Here is a 13,702-nt window from a genome sequence, read left to right on the forward strand (position 1 = left end):
ATAAACCTCCAAAATGATCATTTATTGAGCATTGCTCAAGATGATGTATGATTTTACATAATTTATCTGTCTGAAATTTTGAATTTTTGCTAATTCACCAAGTAAAATAAACAGGGTCACTTTCAAAAGTATTTAAATAGTTGCTTTTTCCCATTTTGCTTTCAGAGAAATAACCTGTCTCACTCTCTGGGACATTTCTAATAAAATTGCCTTTCTTTCACCTTACAAATAGTGGCAGCTCAATAATAATTGACAGCAATTGGCAAAATGAAGCCAAACTGTGGAGAAGGGAGAGAGCAGTGGGCCAGAGAAGGGTCCTGGAGAACTGCATATGAACTGGCATTAGATCAGCGCTTCCAGGGGAAGAAGGCTCTTAGGAAATAACAAAGAGAGAGGAAGACTTTCTACATGGGGGAAAAAGTGAGCAAAAGTTTGTGGTAAAACAACTCTCAATTGATGTGCAGGGCAGAGTAAGAACAGACAAGCTAGAAAAAAAAAAAGAGTCCATAGTTAAGGTCCTAGAATTAGCATTTAAAACAGCAGACATTCAAATCCAGTCATTGAGTGGTATGAGCAGTTAAGACTCTCAGTTACTAATTAAAAGGTTTAAGGCTTGTGTTCACCCAGATCCTCTTCAGAACAAAGTCCTGGGGATTCACTTCCGGAAAATCAGTGACTAAAACCCTTTGGGGCACAGTTCCACTCTGAAGCTCATAGGGTCACTATGGGTCATGATCTATTTGACAGAAACTGGTTAGGCACTCAAATATTTGCTCATGAAAGTACCAGGTTTGAACAGGAAAGTGATTCAATTAAGCTGGAGTTTTAGGAAGATCCTTTGACCATGCAGTAATGGAAGATTGAAGGCTAGAAGGCAGTAACCTGATTTTCTAGGCATGGAGAGATGGTACCTGGATTAAGATGGTATCAGTATGACGTGGACAAAAAATAATAGATTTGAGAGATAATCCTCAGCACTTGTTAAATTAGAAGAGAGTTAGAAAAATGTTTATTATAATTAAATGTCAGGGATAAGAAACAAGGTGCTTGATTCCAGATGTTCTGCCTCTCCCACCTCCCTCTCAGTCTCACAGACTGTTGATACAGAAGAGTTGGATTTAGACCAATAAAGAAATTGCACTTTGCAAGATGGTGGGTGGGGGAAGTGAAGTTCTGTCTACACAGAAACACAGTTATTATTAATGCATCTTAAGACACAAAAGACATCCTGCAGGGCATCTCTGAAAATTCTTCCCCCTCCTGATTTCCAGGCAAAGGAGTTTATATGCCAATAATATCCCGTGAGCATTCTTTCTGGCAGATGAAAATCCACAGTCAGAATTCTCATTCAAAGAAGGTTTTCTTTAAGGCCACACACACATTTAGCCTGCCAACCTAAAGGCTGTCACCCACCTCCCTGCTCCCTCAACCCTAAAATACTTTCTCTAAACAAATTACAACTGTGGCAAGCAAGAGAGCAATACTTGGGCACACAAGTTTCACAATGTAAATACCAATTATAGCTGACTGTGTAGTTTTGCATATGTACATCTGCCCCAAATTAGAAATACTTGTGAATGGAATACCACAAGTGTCTTTGAAGTTCATTACTGTTATGAGAGTTATGCGCTGAGGGGGCCTTTTCCTTGTTTACATAGCCTGTTCTGGTTTCACTGAGAAGGAAGAAAGTGCAGAAACCATTCCAGAGTAACCATGCATTATAGGATGGTTCACAGAGATGAAAGAATTTTGTGCATTGAGTCATACTGCCTGTGTTATTACCACCAGGGCAGACATCACAAAGAGTACATCAAGCTAATCTGCCGGAGCCTTGAGTTATGTATGTGGGGATCATTACATAAGATAATTTTACGTTCCTGGGAAGGCTCAGGTTTTCAGAGGACTCACTGACCTCTTCACCTTTTCCAAATTTATGGTTTTCATAAGATCTGAGTCACATTTTCTCCCTTTCTTTCCTCTTCAGGGTTTCATAACATCTCTGTTTATTTAATGAATAATTTTCATACATTTAGACTAAAACTATTAACCTGTACTTGTGAAGAAATAAAAAATCAGCATAATCTAGGAGACAGTAACCAACCCACACGCCAATTAAGCAGGCAAAAGGCCTTCAGCAAGTTCTTTAAGATGTTCAGATTTTAGGTGTTATAAAGTCCATGCAGTCAAACAAAAGCTATCTAAAAATGATCTAAAAATGAGACTAGTTTTGTGGATCAGTATGTTTGTTTTTAATTGTGACTATATTTCATGTGTCTGAAGGTTTAGAGACTACAGAATAAGCACATTGTTGTTACGTATATCGACTTGGAACCGACCCATAGGTGACCCTCCTGCAGGTTTTCAGAGGCAATTAATCACATAGGAAGAGATTACCCATTCTTCTACTGCAGAGCAGCTGGTGGCCTTGAACTGGGTGCCTTCATGATTACAATCCAGCTTCTTACCACTAGGCAGGCCACAAGAGCTCAGAGAATCAGAATAGGTGGTCCATATTGAAAAATCACATTTAAAAAAAAATTCTATTATTTTATCTACAAAATTCGAACATCTTGTTTTTAAGAACAAATTCTTTCAAGTTCCCTCACCCACACCCCATCAAATTGTACTACCCCATGATTAATCCCCTCACCCCTTTCACATCCTCATCCCTTTGCTTCCAACATCTCCCACCCCTCTTGGATCTTTATACTCAAACTACAATGGTTTTATACAATATGTATGCTTGTGGGACTGAGTTCACTCAGCACAATGCTCTCCAGTCCCTCCCAGGTTAGGTAGTAATTTACAAAATCATTGCTTCTGCGTGATGCATAGTATTCATTGTATGTACCATACTTAATCCATTTGTTTGTGGTTGGACAATTGAGCTGTTACCATATTCTCGTGATGGTGACTAATGATGCTATGAACATTGGTGTAAAAATCTGTGCCTCATTTTGTCATTTTCTCAGTGTATATTCAAAGTACTGGAATATCTGGGTCATATGGAATTTCTATGTTCAGCTTTTTGAGGATGCGCCAAACTGCCTTCCAGAATGATTGCACCTTTCACAATCCCACCAATAATGTGTAAGAGTTTGTTTCTCGCCACATCCTCTTCAACATCTATTATTTGCTGCTCTGTTATACTTCACCACTCTTACTGGAGTGAGATGGTACCTCATTGTGGTTTTGATGTGCATCTTTCTTATTGCCAGTGATTTGCAGCATTTCTTCATGTGTCTGTTTGTCATTTGAATATCTTCCTCTGTGAAAAGTCTTTCTATGTCTTTTGCCCATTGTGTAATTGGGTTGTCAGTCTTTTTTCTTGTGGAGGCCCAGGTGTATTCTGTAAGTTTTTGTTATGAGACTCTTGTCTGAGATGGTATTACCAAATGTTTGTTCCCAGTCTGTAGGTTTCCTTTTCACCATGTTGGAAAAAGGTTTTGATGCACACATGGATTTAATCTTAAAAGGTCTCATGCATCAATTTTATCCTCTTTAGATCGTGCATTTCTGATTGTATTTGGCAGTCTCTTTATACTTTGGACTAGCACTTCAAAGCTCGATCCTACTGTGTATGAAAGTTATGGTTTGGGGCTTTACTCCCAGGTCTCTTATCCACCTTGAGTTGATGTTTATGTATGGTGTGAGATGTGAATCCTGTTTCAGCTTTTTGCAGGTGGAAGTCCAATTTTGCCAGCACTATTTGTTGAAGAGGTTGTCATTTACCCATTTGATAGCTTTGATTTCCTTATTGAATATCATTTGACCCTAGCTGGTTGTGTCTATTTCTGGGTTCTCAATTCTGTTCCATTGGTCTATGTGCCTGCCATTGTAACAGTACCATACATACTATTTTGGTTACAACTGTGGTGTAGTAGGTTTTGAGGTCAGGGAGTGCTATGTCTCCAACCTCACTTTTGTATCTCAAAAGTGTTTTGCTTATTCAGGATCTCTTGCCTCTCCAAATAAATTTCATAATTTCCCTTTCAATCTCCTTGAAAAATGAATTTGATACCTGGATTGGGATTGCATTGAACATGTAGATTGCTTTTGGTAGGTTTTTAATTTTCACAATATTGAGTCTTTCTATCCACGAACAAGGCACATTTCCCCATTTCTTGAGGTCTTTTATTGTATCTTGCAGAAATGCTCTGTAGTTTTCGCTGTATAAGTCTTTTGTATCTCCAGTTAGGTTCCCTCTCAAGTATTTCAATTTGTGGTTGACTAGAGATCTCTGTTGGCCTAGTGGATAGAAAGTTATGCTACCAAGCTAAAGGTGGGTGATTTTAATCTGAGGCCCTCAGGCCTGGTTTTAATTGTTTTTGATCAAACATTCTTTCAAGTGACTTAGCAATGGTTTGCCCTTTGCTGTACAGGGGTAACTCATGATTGCTGTGATGCTAAACATTGTGACACTGATGTGTCAATTGCAATAATGTTAACCCATGGTGAACAACATTTGGTGGAGCTTCCTGATTAAAATAAACTTGGAAGCAGGGGTGGCATCCACTTCTGAAATGGCTTGTGTATGAAACTCTATGAATGTGGAGAAACAATGAAAGTTAAACAAGTGTTAAGGTCTTTCATTCATAGGGTCACTATGAGTCATCTATGACTCGACAGCACTTCACAACAACATTGTAAATGGTATTGCTTTCTTAATGTCCTTCTCCGAGTTATCTTTATTACTGTAGAGGAGTACCTTGATTTTTGGATATTGATCTTATATCCTGCCATTCTACTATATTCGCCTATTAACTCCAACAGGTTTTTTTGTTGAGTTTTTGGAGTTTTCTGTGTACACTATTATATCATCTGCATATAGCAACAGTTTAACTATCTCTTTGCTGATTTGGATGCCTTTTGTTTCTTTCTCTAATCTTGTATTGCCCTAGCAAGCACTTCTAATACAATATTGAAAAGATGGTGACAGTGGGCATCCTTGTCTGGTCCCAGTTTGCAAGGAAAATGTTTCTAGTCTTTCTCCACTGAGAATGATGTTGGCTCTTGGTTTCCACTATGTCGAGGAAATTTTCTTCTATTCCAATTTTGCTGAATATCTTTATCAGGAAGGGGTGTTGGATTTTGTTAAATGCCTTTTCTGCATCACTTGTTAAAAATCATATGGTTCTTGTTATTTACTTGGTTAATATAGTGAATTACATTGATTGCTTTTATTATATTGAACCATCTTTGCATATCTGTTATGAATCTCACCTGGTCTTGGTAAATTACTTTTTTGATGTGCTTTTGGATTCTATGGGCTAGGATTTTCTTAAGGATTTTTGCATCTATATTCATGAGAAATATTGGTCTGTAGTTTTACTTCTTGGTACTATCTTTGCCTGGTTTTGGTATTAAAGTTGTGCTTGCATCATAGAATGACTCTGGAAGCATTCCTTCCTTTTCAATTTTTTTAATTAATTTAAGTAGAATGGATGCTAAATCCTGTCTGAATGTTTGGTAGAATTCAGCTCTGAAGACATCTGGTCCAGGACTTTTCTTATGGGGAAGTCTTTTTATGACCTTTTCAATTTCTTGTCTTGTGTTGGGTCTGTTTAAGTGTTCTATATCTGTCCTTTTCAGTCTGGGCAGGGGAAGCGTTTCAAGTAATTTGTCCATTTCCTCTATGATTTTTTAATTTATCAGAGTATAGCTTTTCATATTATTCTGACATTATTGATTTCATTTTCTCTGGTTGTGTTTTGAGGTCAACTCTGTCATTTCTTAATTGAGTTATCTGTGTCTCTTCTTTTTTAAAATTTGCCATTGGTTTGTCAATTTTATTGACCCTTTCAAAAAAACAGCTCCTGGTTATATTGATGGTTTCAACTGTTTTTTTGTTTTCTATCTCATAGATTTCAGCTCTTGTCCTTATAATTTCTTTTCTTTTAGAGGTTGTAGGATTATATTGCTGACCTTTTTCTTTTTGCTGAAGTTGTTGAGTTAGATCATTAATAATTCTTTCTTCCTTTTTTTATGTGTGTGCCTATTGCTATGAACAGCAACCTGAGGACTGCCTTATCTGTGTCCCCAAAGTTTTGTTGAGTTGTATTTTTATTATCATTTGTTTCAAGGAACTTTTAAATTTTATTCTTTATTTCTTTTATAACCCAATCATGTTCTATCAGAGAGTCATTTTGTTTCCACATGGGTGGTTTTATAAGCTTCACTCTTCCATGGTTAAGTTTTAGTTTTATAGCATTGTGGTCTGAGAAAATACTTTGTATTATTTCATAATAATACAAATTTTGTATAATTTGTTGAGGCTTGCTTTGTGTCTTAATACACGGTCAGTTCTGGAGAATGTACCATGTGCACTTGAGTAGAAAGTGAATTGAGTTTTAGTTAAGTGTAGTACTCTGACTATATCTAGAAGTTTGAGTTGGTTGATTGTATAGTTTACTTCTGCATCTTTGTTGAGTGTTTTTTAAATTGACCTAAACTTTGGTGATAGTGGTGTGTTGAAATCTCCTACCTCTATTGTGGTGCTGACTATTTCTCTCTTCAGTTTGGGTAACCGTTTTGTTTTTTTTCATGTATTGTGCAGTTCTATCATTTGGTGCATAGACGTTGACCAAAGTTATGTCTTCTTGATGTATTGTGCCTTTAGTCAGTATGTAATGCCCTTCCTTATGTTCGATGGTAGTTTTCAATCTGAAATCTATTTTATCAGAGATTAGTATTGCCACTCCTATTTTTTTACGTTGCCATTTGCTTGTTATTTTTTTTTTACAGCCTTTGATTTTGAGTCTGTCTTTCTCTTCCTTTTTTAGATGTGTTCCTTGTAGGTAACATGTTGACAGCCTTTGTTTTTTTATCCATTCTGCTACTCTTTTTCTCTTAATTGGTGCATTTAGTCCATTCACATTAAGTGTGATTATTATCAGGCCAAGTTTTACTTTTGCCATTTTGCTGTGTGTTTTTTTTTTTCTGTTGTTTCTTGTTACTAGGGTCCATTCACTTTCATTTGGCATCTCTGTGTGTAGGACTTCACTTAAAATTTCTTGTCATTTTGGTCTTGTTTTCACAAATTCCTTAAGATCCTTCTCTTCTGCAAAAAATCTAATTTCACCTTTGAATTTGATAGCTTTTCTGGCTGGTAATTGTTATCTTTCTACTTTCTGTATATGGCATCCCATTGTCTTCTAGCTCTCATGGTTTCTTCTGAGAAATTAGAACTTCATCTAATTGTTTCCTCTTTGTAGGTAACTCTTTGTTTTTCTCATGCTGCTTTTAAAATTCTATTTTTATCTTTTAATTTGGAGAATTTTACTGTTATGTCTTGGTGTTTTTCTTTTTAGTCGAGTCTATTTTGTGTTCTCTGTGCTGCTTGAATGTGGATTTTCCATTCTTCAAAATACCTGGAAAGTTTTCTTCTAGTACTTCCACAAGCTTCTCAGTGATTTCCCTGTCACAGCTGAGTTCTGGAATTCTGATAATACATATGTTATTCCATTTGTGCCGTCCCACATAATTCTAATGTTTTCTTAATTTTCTTTATGTCTCATCTCTGATTTTTCTTCAGTTATATTTCTAGTGAGGCTGTTGTCTTCCAGCTCACTGATTCTCTGTTCCATCTCTTCCATTCTACTTTTTTAATGTACTGGTGTGTGGGGCACGTCTACTATTTTGGTCTTAATTATTCTGGTTTGCATTTTCATGCTTTCCTATTATTTCCAATACTATGTTGGATCACAACAAACTGTGGCTAACTCTGAAAAGAATGCAAATCCCAGAACACATGATTGTGCTTATGCGAAACCTATACTCTGACACACCAAACCCTCATTCCTCAGTCACTGAATCAATCCATCTTATCCAGGTTATTCCTCTCCTGCACTGTCCCTCCACCCTTCCAGACATGATGTCCCTCCCTAAGGACTGTAAACAATGCAATTTCATTTCTTTTTCATTCTGAACTGCTGATTTTATGAACATTACTTTCATAGGAATTGCCTTCTATGTCTATGAACATCAATTATGTATCTAAGTAAAATAAATTAATTGACAATGAATAAAGAAAATAATTTCTCATGATGTTGACTGTTGGCTCAGTTGTGAAGTCTATTGTTTTCTTTATATTGAAGTGTACACCATAGAGAATCATTTAGTCTTTGATATTCATCAGTAAGTCCTTCAATCTTCTTTAGTTGAGGAAGGAAAGTTGTGTCATTTGTATATCAAAGGTTGCTGATGAGTCTTTTTCCAGTGCCTCATTCTCTGTCATATAGTTCAGTGTCTTGACTTTGTACACAGATTAAGTATGGTAAAAGAATACAAACCTGAGGCATATCTGTCATGATATTAACCCATGCTGTATCCCCTTCTACATGAGCACAATTCAGGGATTCAGGATTCCCATATCTTTGAGTTGTGGTGTTGGAAAAGAATAGAGTATCACATGGCCTACCAAAAGAACAAACAAGTCTGTCTTGGTAGAAATGCAACCAGGATGTTCACTTGCTCTAAAGGCAAGGAAGGTGAAACTTGATCTCCCATACTTTTAGCATGTTATCAGGAAGAACCAGTCTTTGGAAAAGAACATCATACTGTGAAGGTGAAAAGTCAAAGAAAGACTCCCCAACTAGGTGAACGAACACAGTGACTAAGAATGGGTTTGAGTACATGAAAGACCATGACAAATTCGCAGGCTAGGACAAAGTTCTCGTCTGTTGTTCATAGGGTAGCTCTGAGATATAGTTAACTTGATGAATGTTATCATTCTTCACAAGGATATTAGTAATTTGTTACTATTGTAGAATTTGTTATTATTATTAGTAATTTAACTCACCAACTCAAATATTTTCTTACTAGGTAATAAAAAAAGAGTTCCTGTGGCCTAATGGTAAAGGCTTACCCAGTCAACACAAAGGTTTGAGGTTCCACCAGGTTATCTATGGGAGGATGGTGTACAATCTGCTCCTGAGTGATTTACTGCCTCTGAAAACCTGCTGGAGGGTCAGCTATGAGTCACTACTAACTCGACAGTACAAGTGAACAACAATAACAAGTTGTAAAAGCAAGTGAATGTATTTCTAGTATTTTTTGTTTTCAACCAAGATCTATTTTATAAGAATCGCAATAACTTTTATTTTATATTCTGTTTTAAATCTGTTTTGAATTTCTGAGAGAGCCAGTAAACATGCTACTACAACTGTCCTTGTAATTGTCTTCAGAAAACTTTTCAATAATTTCTACATTCTGTTGTTGTTGCTATGTGCCATCAAATCACCTGTGAATTACAGCAACCTTCGATACAACAGCTCTGAAATCTGTCCTGTCTGAGTTAGTCTCACTGACTACGACACACCTACCTCCACTGGCCTAGTTACTAAAACAGGTCATCTCATCCAGGGTCTTCCTCTCCACACTGTCCCTTCACTCTTCCAAGCATGATGTCTTTCTCAACGAAAAGGTTCCTCCTGGTCCTGTGTCCAAAGTATGTGAGACACAGCTTCAAAATCCTGGCCTCCAAGGAGAAAGTTGGTTTTACTCTCTCCGAAACAGACCTTTTGTTTTCTTGGTGGTCCATGGTATTTTCAAGACTCTTCTCCAGCGCCACAACTCAAAGGCATCAATTCTTCTGTCATCCTTAATCATTATTCAGCTCTCTGACGCATAGCAAGTGATTTCAAAGACATGGACTGGATCAGATGCACCTTAGTCTCTAGACAGATACTATTGTTTCTCAGTACTCTGGAAAGGTATCTGACAGCAGATTTACCTAATTTAATTTGTCTTTAGCACTTTGTAGAGGTCCTTGATAGCAGATTTTCCTAATACAGCACATCATTTGTTATTTTGGCTGTTGTTACTCTATGGATGTTGAATATAGATACAAATAAATGAAATCATTGACACTTCAAACATTTTTTTTATCTAGCATGATATTGCCTATTGATTCAGTAGTGAGGATTTTTCCCCCTTGTTATTGCAATATAATACAAATTGAAAGTTGTAATCAGCCTTCACTTTCAGTAAACAATGTTATGTCACTTTTATAACACAGATTGTTGATGAATTTTTCTCCAATTCTGATGACCCTTTATTTTCCATATATCCAGTTTCTTGAATAATTTTCTCACCATGTAGCATAAGTATGAAGAAAGGCTATGATTCTGATAAACACATTTCCTGGCTTTAAACCATGGAGTGTCCTTATTCTGTTCAGATAACTGTTTCTTGGTCTATAGATAGGTTTAACATAAGCATAGTTTTCTATAATTTCTGTTCTTCAAGGTTAGCCATAATTTGTTATGATCTATGTCTATATTTGTCATTTTGTAGTTGTGTGCTGTCAAGTCAGACCAACTCATAGCTAACACTCCCGTGGATTTTCAGAGGCTGTAAATCTCAAAGGAGGAGACTGCCTGTCCTCCCTCACAGAAGCTTGTGAATTCAAACTGCAAACCTTTGGGATTTCAGTGCAGCTTCTTAGCACGAGGCAACCATCAGTTATTTTGCTGAAAAAATATTTGCAATGAACATACTGTTGATCTTCCAAAATTCTATCCTTTAATCTTTGCAATCATTTTGATCATGAAGATCATATCTTGCAAGTAACAATCCTCTTTCTTTGTTTCCAACTTTTACTTATGAATCATCAGTAATTATCATTACATATTAATTACACATTTGAGCAATTTATGACTTCAGAAATTGGTTAAAATTCTTCAATTATTTTTGCAATAGTGCTTAGTACAAAAATTTGAATAATAATCATATCAGCTGCTCTTCCTTTTAGAAATGTAGTTTTTTTCCTTTCACTGTTAGCACTGCGATTTAGAATAGATTTTTAAATGTTCTTTTAGATGATGAATGCAATGTCAATCCCTTTATATTTGTCATTCTTAAAATCTTGAAGTCTTTGATCTTCTGTTAGAAAGTGGCTCATATATTATTCAGTTTTCCAATTTAAAATATTCATTTCAGCTCATTAATTCTTAGGATATTGAACTTTATCTATTAACCTTTGATGATTTTGAATTTTCTTTGATTCATACTTCATCTTCCATATTTCAATTTTCGGTGGATGTTTGCCACTGTCTTTTCTCATTGTGAACTGTTCCATGTAAAAAATAAAGGATATTAAGCTTTTGATACCAGATGGGAAGTTGTGCTGTCAACTCAAATGCACCAGCTGTTCCACAGGGAAAAAATCCACTGGTGGATCAGCTATGAGTAAGTTAAATAGTATTGAGTTACATTGTTGAGTTGAAGTCACTTTGAGGAGGAAATTCTCTTTCTCAGTTGTATTTTTAATTCCTTCAACACTGGGGAGCATATCTTTTGTTACATTATATCACATAATATTCCTTTTCTAACCATAAGGTTTTCAGTGCTCAATTACCTATAGATCACAAAATCCTTCTACCTAGTCTGCCTTAGTCTGGAATCTCTTTGAAACCAGCCCATCATGTAGACAGTGTTTGTATATGAAATATTGGTTGCATTGCTTCAAGCATTATAGCAGCATACAAGCAAGAATAATATGACGAATTGGCAACTAGTTGATGGTAGTTCCTTTGTATGGCACTATAAATGTATCTACATCTCTCTATGGAACTCTCTATTGCCCAAATTTATATGAGCATTTAGAAAATTCTGAAACATCATAGAAAGTCCCTACCCCTTGAAAGCATAGCACAAGAATTCCTCAGAGATCCTACTTATGTATTCCAGTTTAGAAAAATTGCATAATATCCATGTATATTTCCTGTAAGGGTTTCTCGAAAGTTGGCAAAGATAAAAAGTCTTCCTTACACTTCCTTCTTTTATCAAATATTTTCCACTAAACTAACCCCTAAAGGCAAGTGGAAATTAATTAGTTACCCTTGGGCCATTTGTATGAAGCTCAAAACACAGTATAATTAAAAATCTTTCAGGGTTAATTTCCACTTTCTCTTAAAAAAGATGATTTAATTCTGTTCTCTAGGCTTTATTATGTTTTTACCTCTAATTCTCAATCATTAGCACGAAGTATGGTATAGTGCTCTGAGGAGAAAAAATACAATTTGGTGGTTTTTGGGGTTTTTTTGTTTGTTGTGTTTTTTTTTTGTTTTTTACAATTTGGTGTTTATGGTAGCATGGTGGCAGAGGAGAATGCTGAGGGCTAGAGAAAGGAAGGAAGAAACAGGTAAAAGTGAAAATCCATGCAAAGATAGCGCCTGGGAGAACGGTTACTAGCCACACAGCTCACACTGGAACGTTTCGGGTAAGGTTTAATGTAAGGTATCACTTACCACCCACTTAGGATCATTGTTTAGGAATTGACTTATTGTTTCACCCTCCATTGGGTTTCAAAGGCTGTAAAATACATAGGAAGAGATTGCTCATCTTTCTCTTGTAAAGGTGCTTCAAAGCATGAGAAAGGCACCGTCTTTGGTTTAGCAGTAATTTGCCTATGGATTGCTCTACCAGAAAGCCCTAGACAAGGTATATTATTGTGTACTGTCAAGTCAAAACCAACACATAGCTGGCCCTCCAGTGGGTTCTCAGAAGCAGTAAATTGCATGGGAGTTGATTGTCCCTCTTTCCCCTCTAAGCAGCTGGTGGATTGCAACCACGCATTTTTGTGCTGGTGTCACGATTCCTTACCAATAAGTCACCATAGAACTCCTTAGTATTATTAAAAAAACAATTCAAAACATTTCCTACATCACACCTTGACTCTTCTCAGGTCCTCAATTGCATTGCAGTCTTTTAACAAATCAAAGCACCTATTATTAGAATGACATCATCTTGAAATATCATTTGCATAAAATTAGACATGATTTTCAGACAAGTATTTAATGATACATATCAAATATGTTCTTGGGGTTGTTATGTGCCATCAAGCTGACCACAACTCACAACTATCCTATGAAAAATGGATCTGAATCCTCACTATCCTGAACCATCCTCGTCATCTCTGATACGCTTGAGCCTATTGTTACAGTCTCTGTGTCAATTCATCCTGTAGAGGGTCTTCCTTTTTTTTTTCTGATTCTCCACCTTTCCAAGCATAATGTACAGGTTCTTCAATAGATGTTCCCAACACAACACACCTTTAGATTTCTTGACTATTTTTATCAGGGATTTGATTGTACATTCATGTGAAATGAAATTATTAACAATGTAAACTGGTATGTTTACTGTGCATGATTTCAACAATTACAAAACAAAATAAAATTAAAATAAAACAAAAGATAAAGATTCTCCACAATTTCACAAAATCCTGGTGACTCAGTATCTGAAAATAAGTGCAGATAGTACTAATTATAATTTTAATGTCAAACTAGTATAGTGATTTTCAAAGAAAGGATCAGCACAATAAGCATGACTGAGGAATTCAACAGAAATGACAATTCTTAAAGCTTCCCCAGAGTGGCTGAGTAAGAAAACTATGCCTTAATAAGTTTTACAGGTAATTCTGTTGCACATTTAAGTTTTGGAACCACCGGTAAATTAGCTAACATTTTTTTCTCATATTTTTAATTGAAATTTTAATGAAAGTTCACAGAGACTTTGCATTTCTATTCATATATTGTTGCACATTTTCGTCCCCGCAAACCACACCCTCCCTAGCTAAGTTTTCTCTTTGAAAAGAAAAAAAAATTATTTCATTGTTATACAATCCCTCCTACCCCACCCCAGTCCACTTTACTATGCAGCTCTTATTCTGGACTCTTGTCATGAAAATAATACCTAATTA

The 13,702-nt window shown here is 36.1% G+C and overlaps 1 protein-coding gene across 1 annotated transcript in view; it reads left to right on the forward strand.

Annotated features, from left to right (window-relative positions):
• Positions 1-12,195, forward strand: part of LOC102851188 (peptidyl-prolyl cis-trans isomerase A-like) — a 19,371-nt gene extending 7,176 nt beyond the window's left edge. The window contains exon 3 of the mRNA XM_006880814.1: positions 12,095-12,195. Coding sequence (XP_006880876.1) covers positions 12,095-12,195 — 101 coding nt within the window. The remainder of the gene's footprint in view (positions 1-12,094) is intronic.
• Positions 12,196-13,702: the final 1,507 nt, after the last annotated feature.

Source organism: Elephantulus edwardii, unplaced genomic scaffold (assembly GCF_000299155.1).
Source record: "Elephantulus edwardii isolate Elephantulus edwardi_28Jun2011 unplaced genomic scaffold, EleEdw1.0 scaffold00010, whole genome shotgun sequence".
Taxonomy (NCBI): Eukaryota; Metazoa; Chordata; class Mammalia; order Macroscelidea; family Macroscelididae; genus Elephantulus; species Elephantulus edwardii.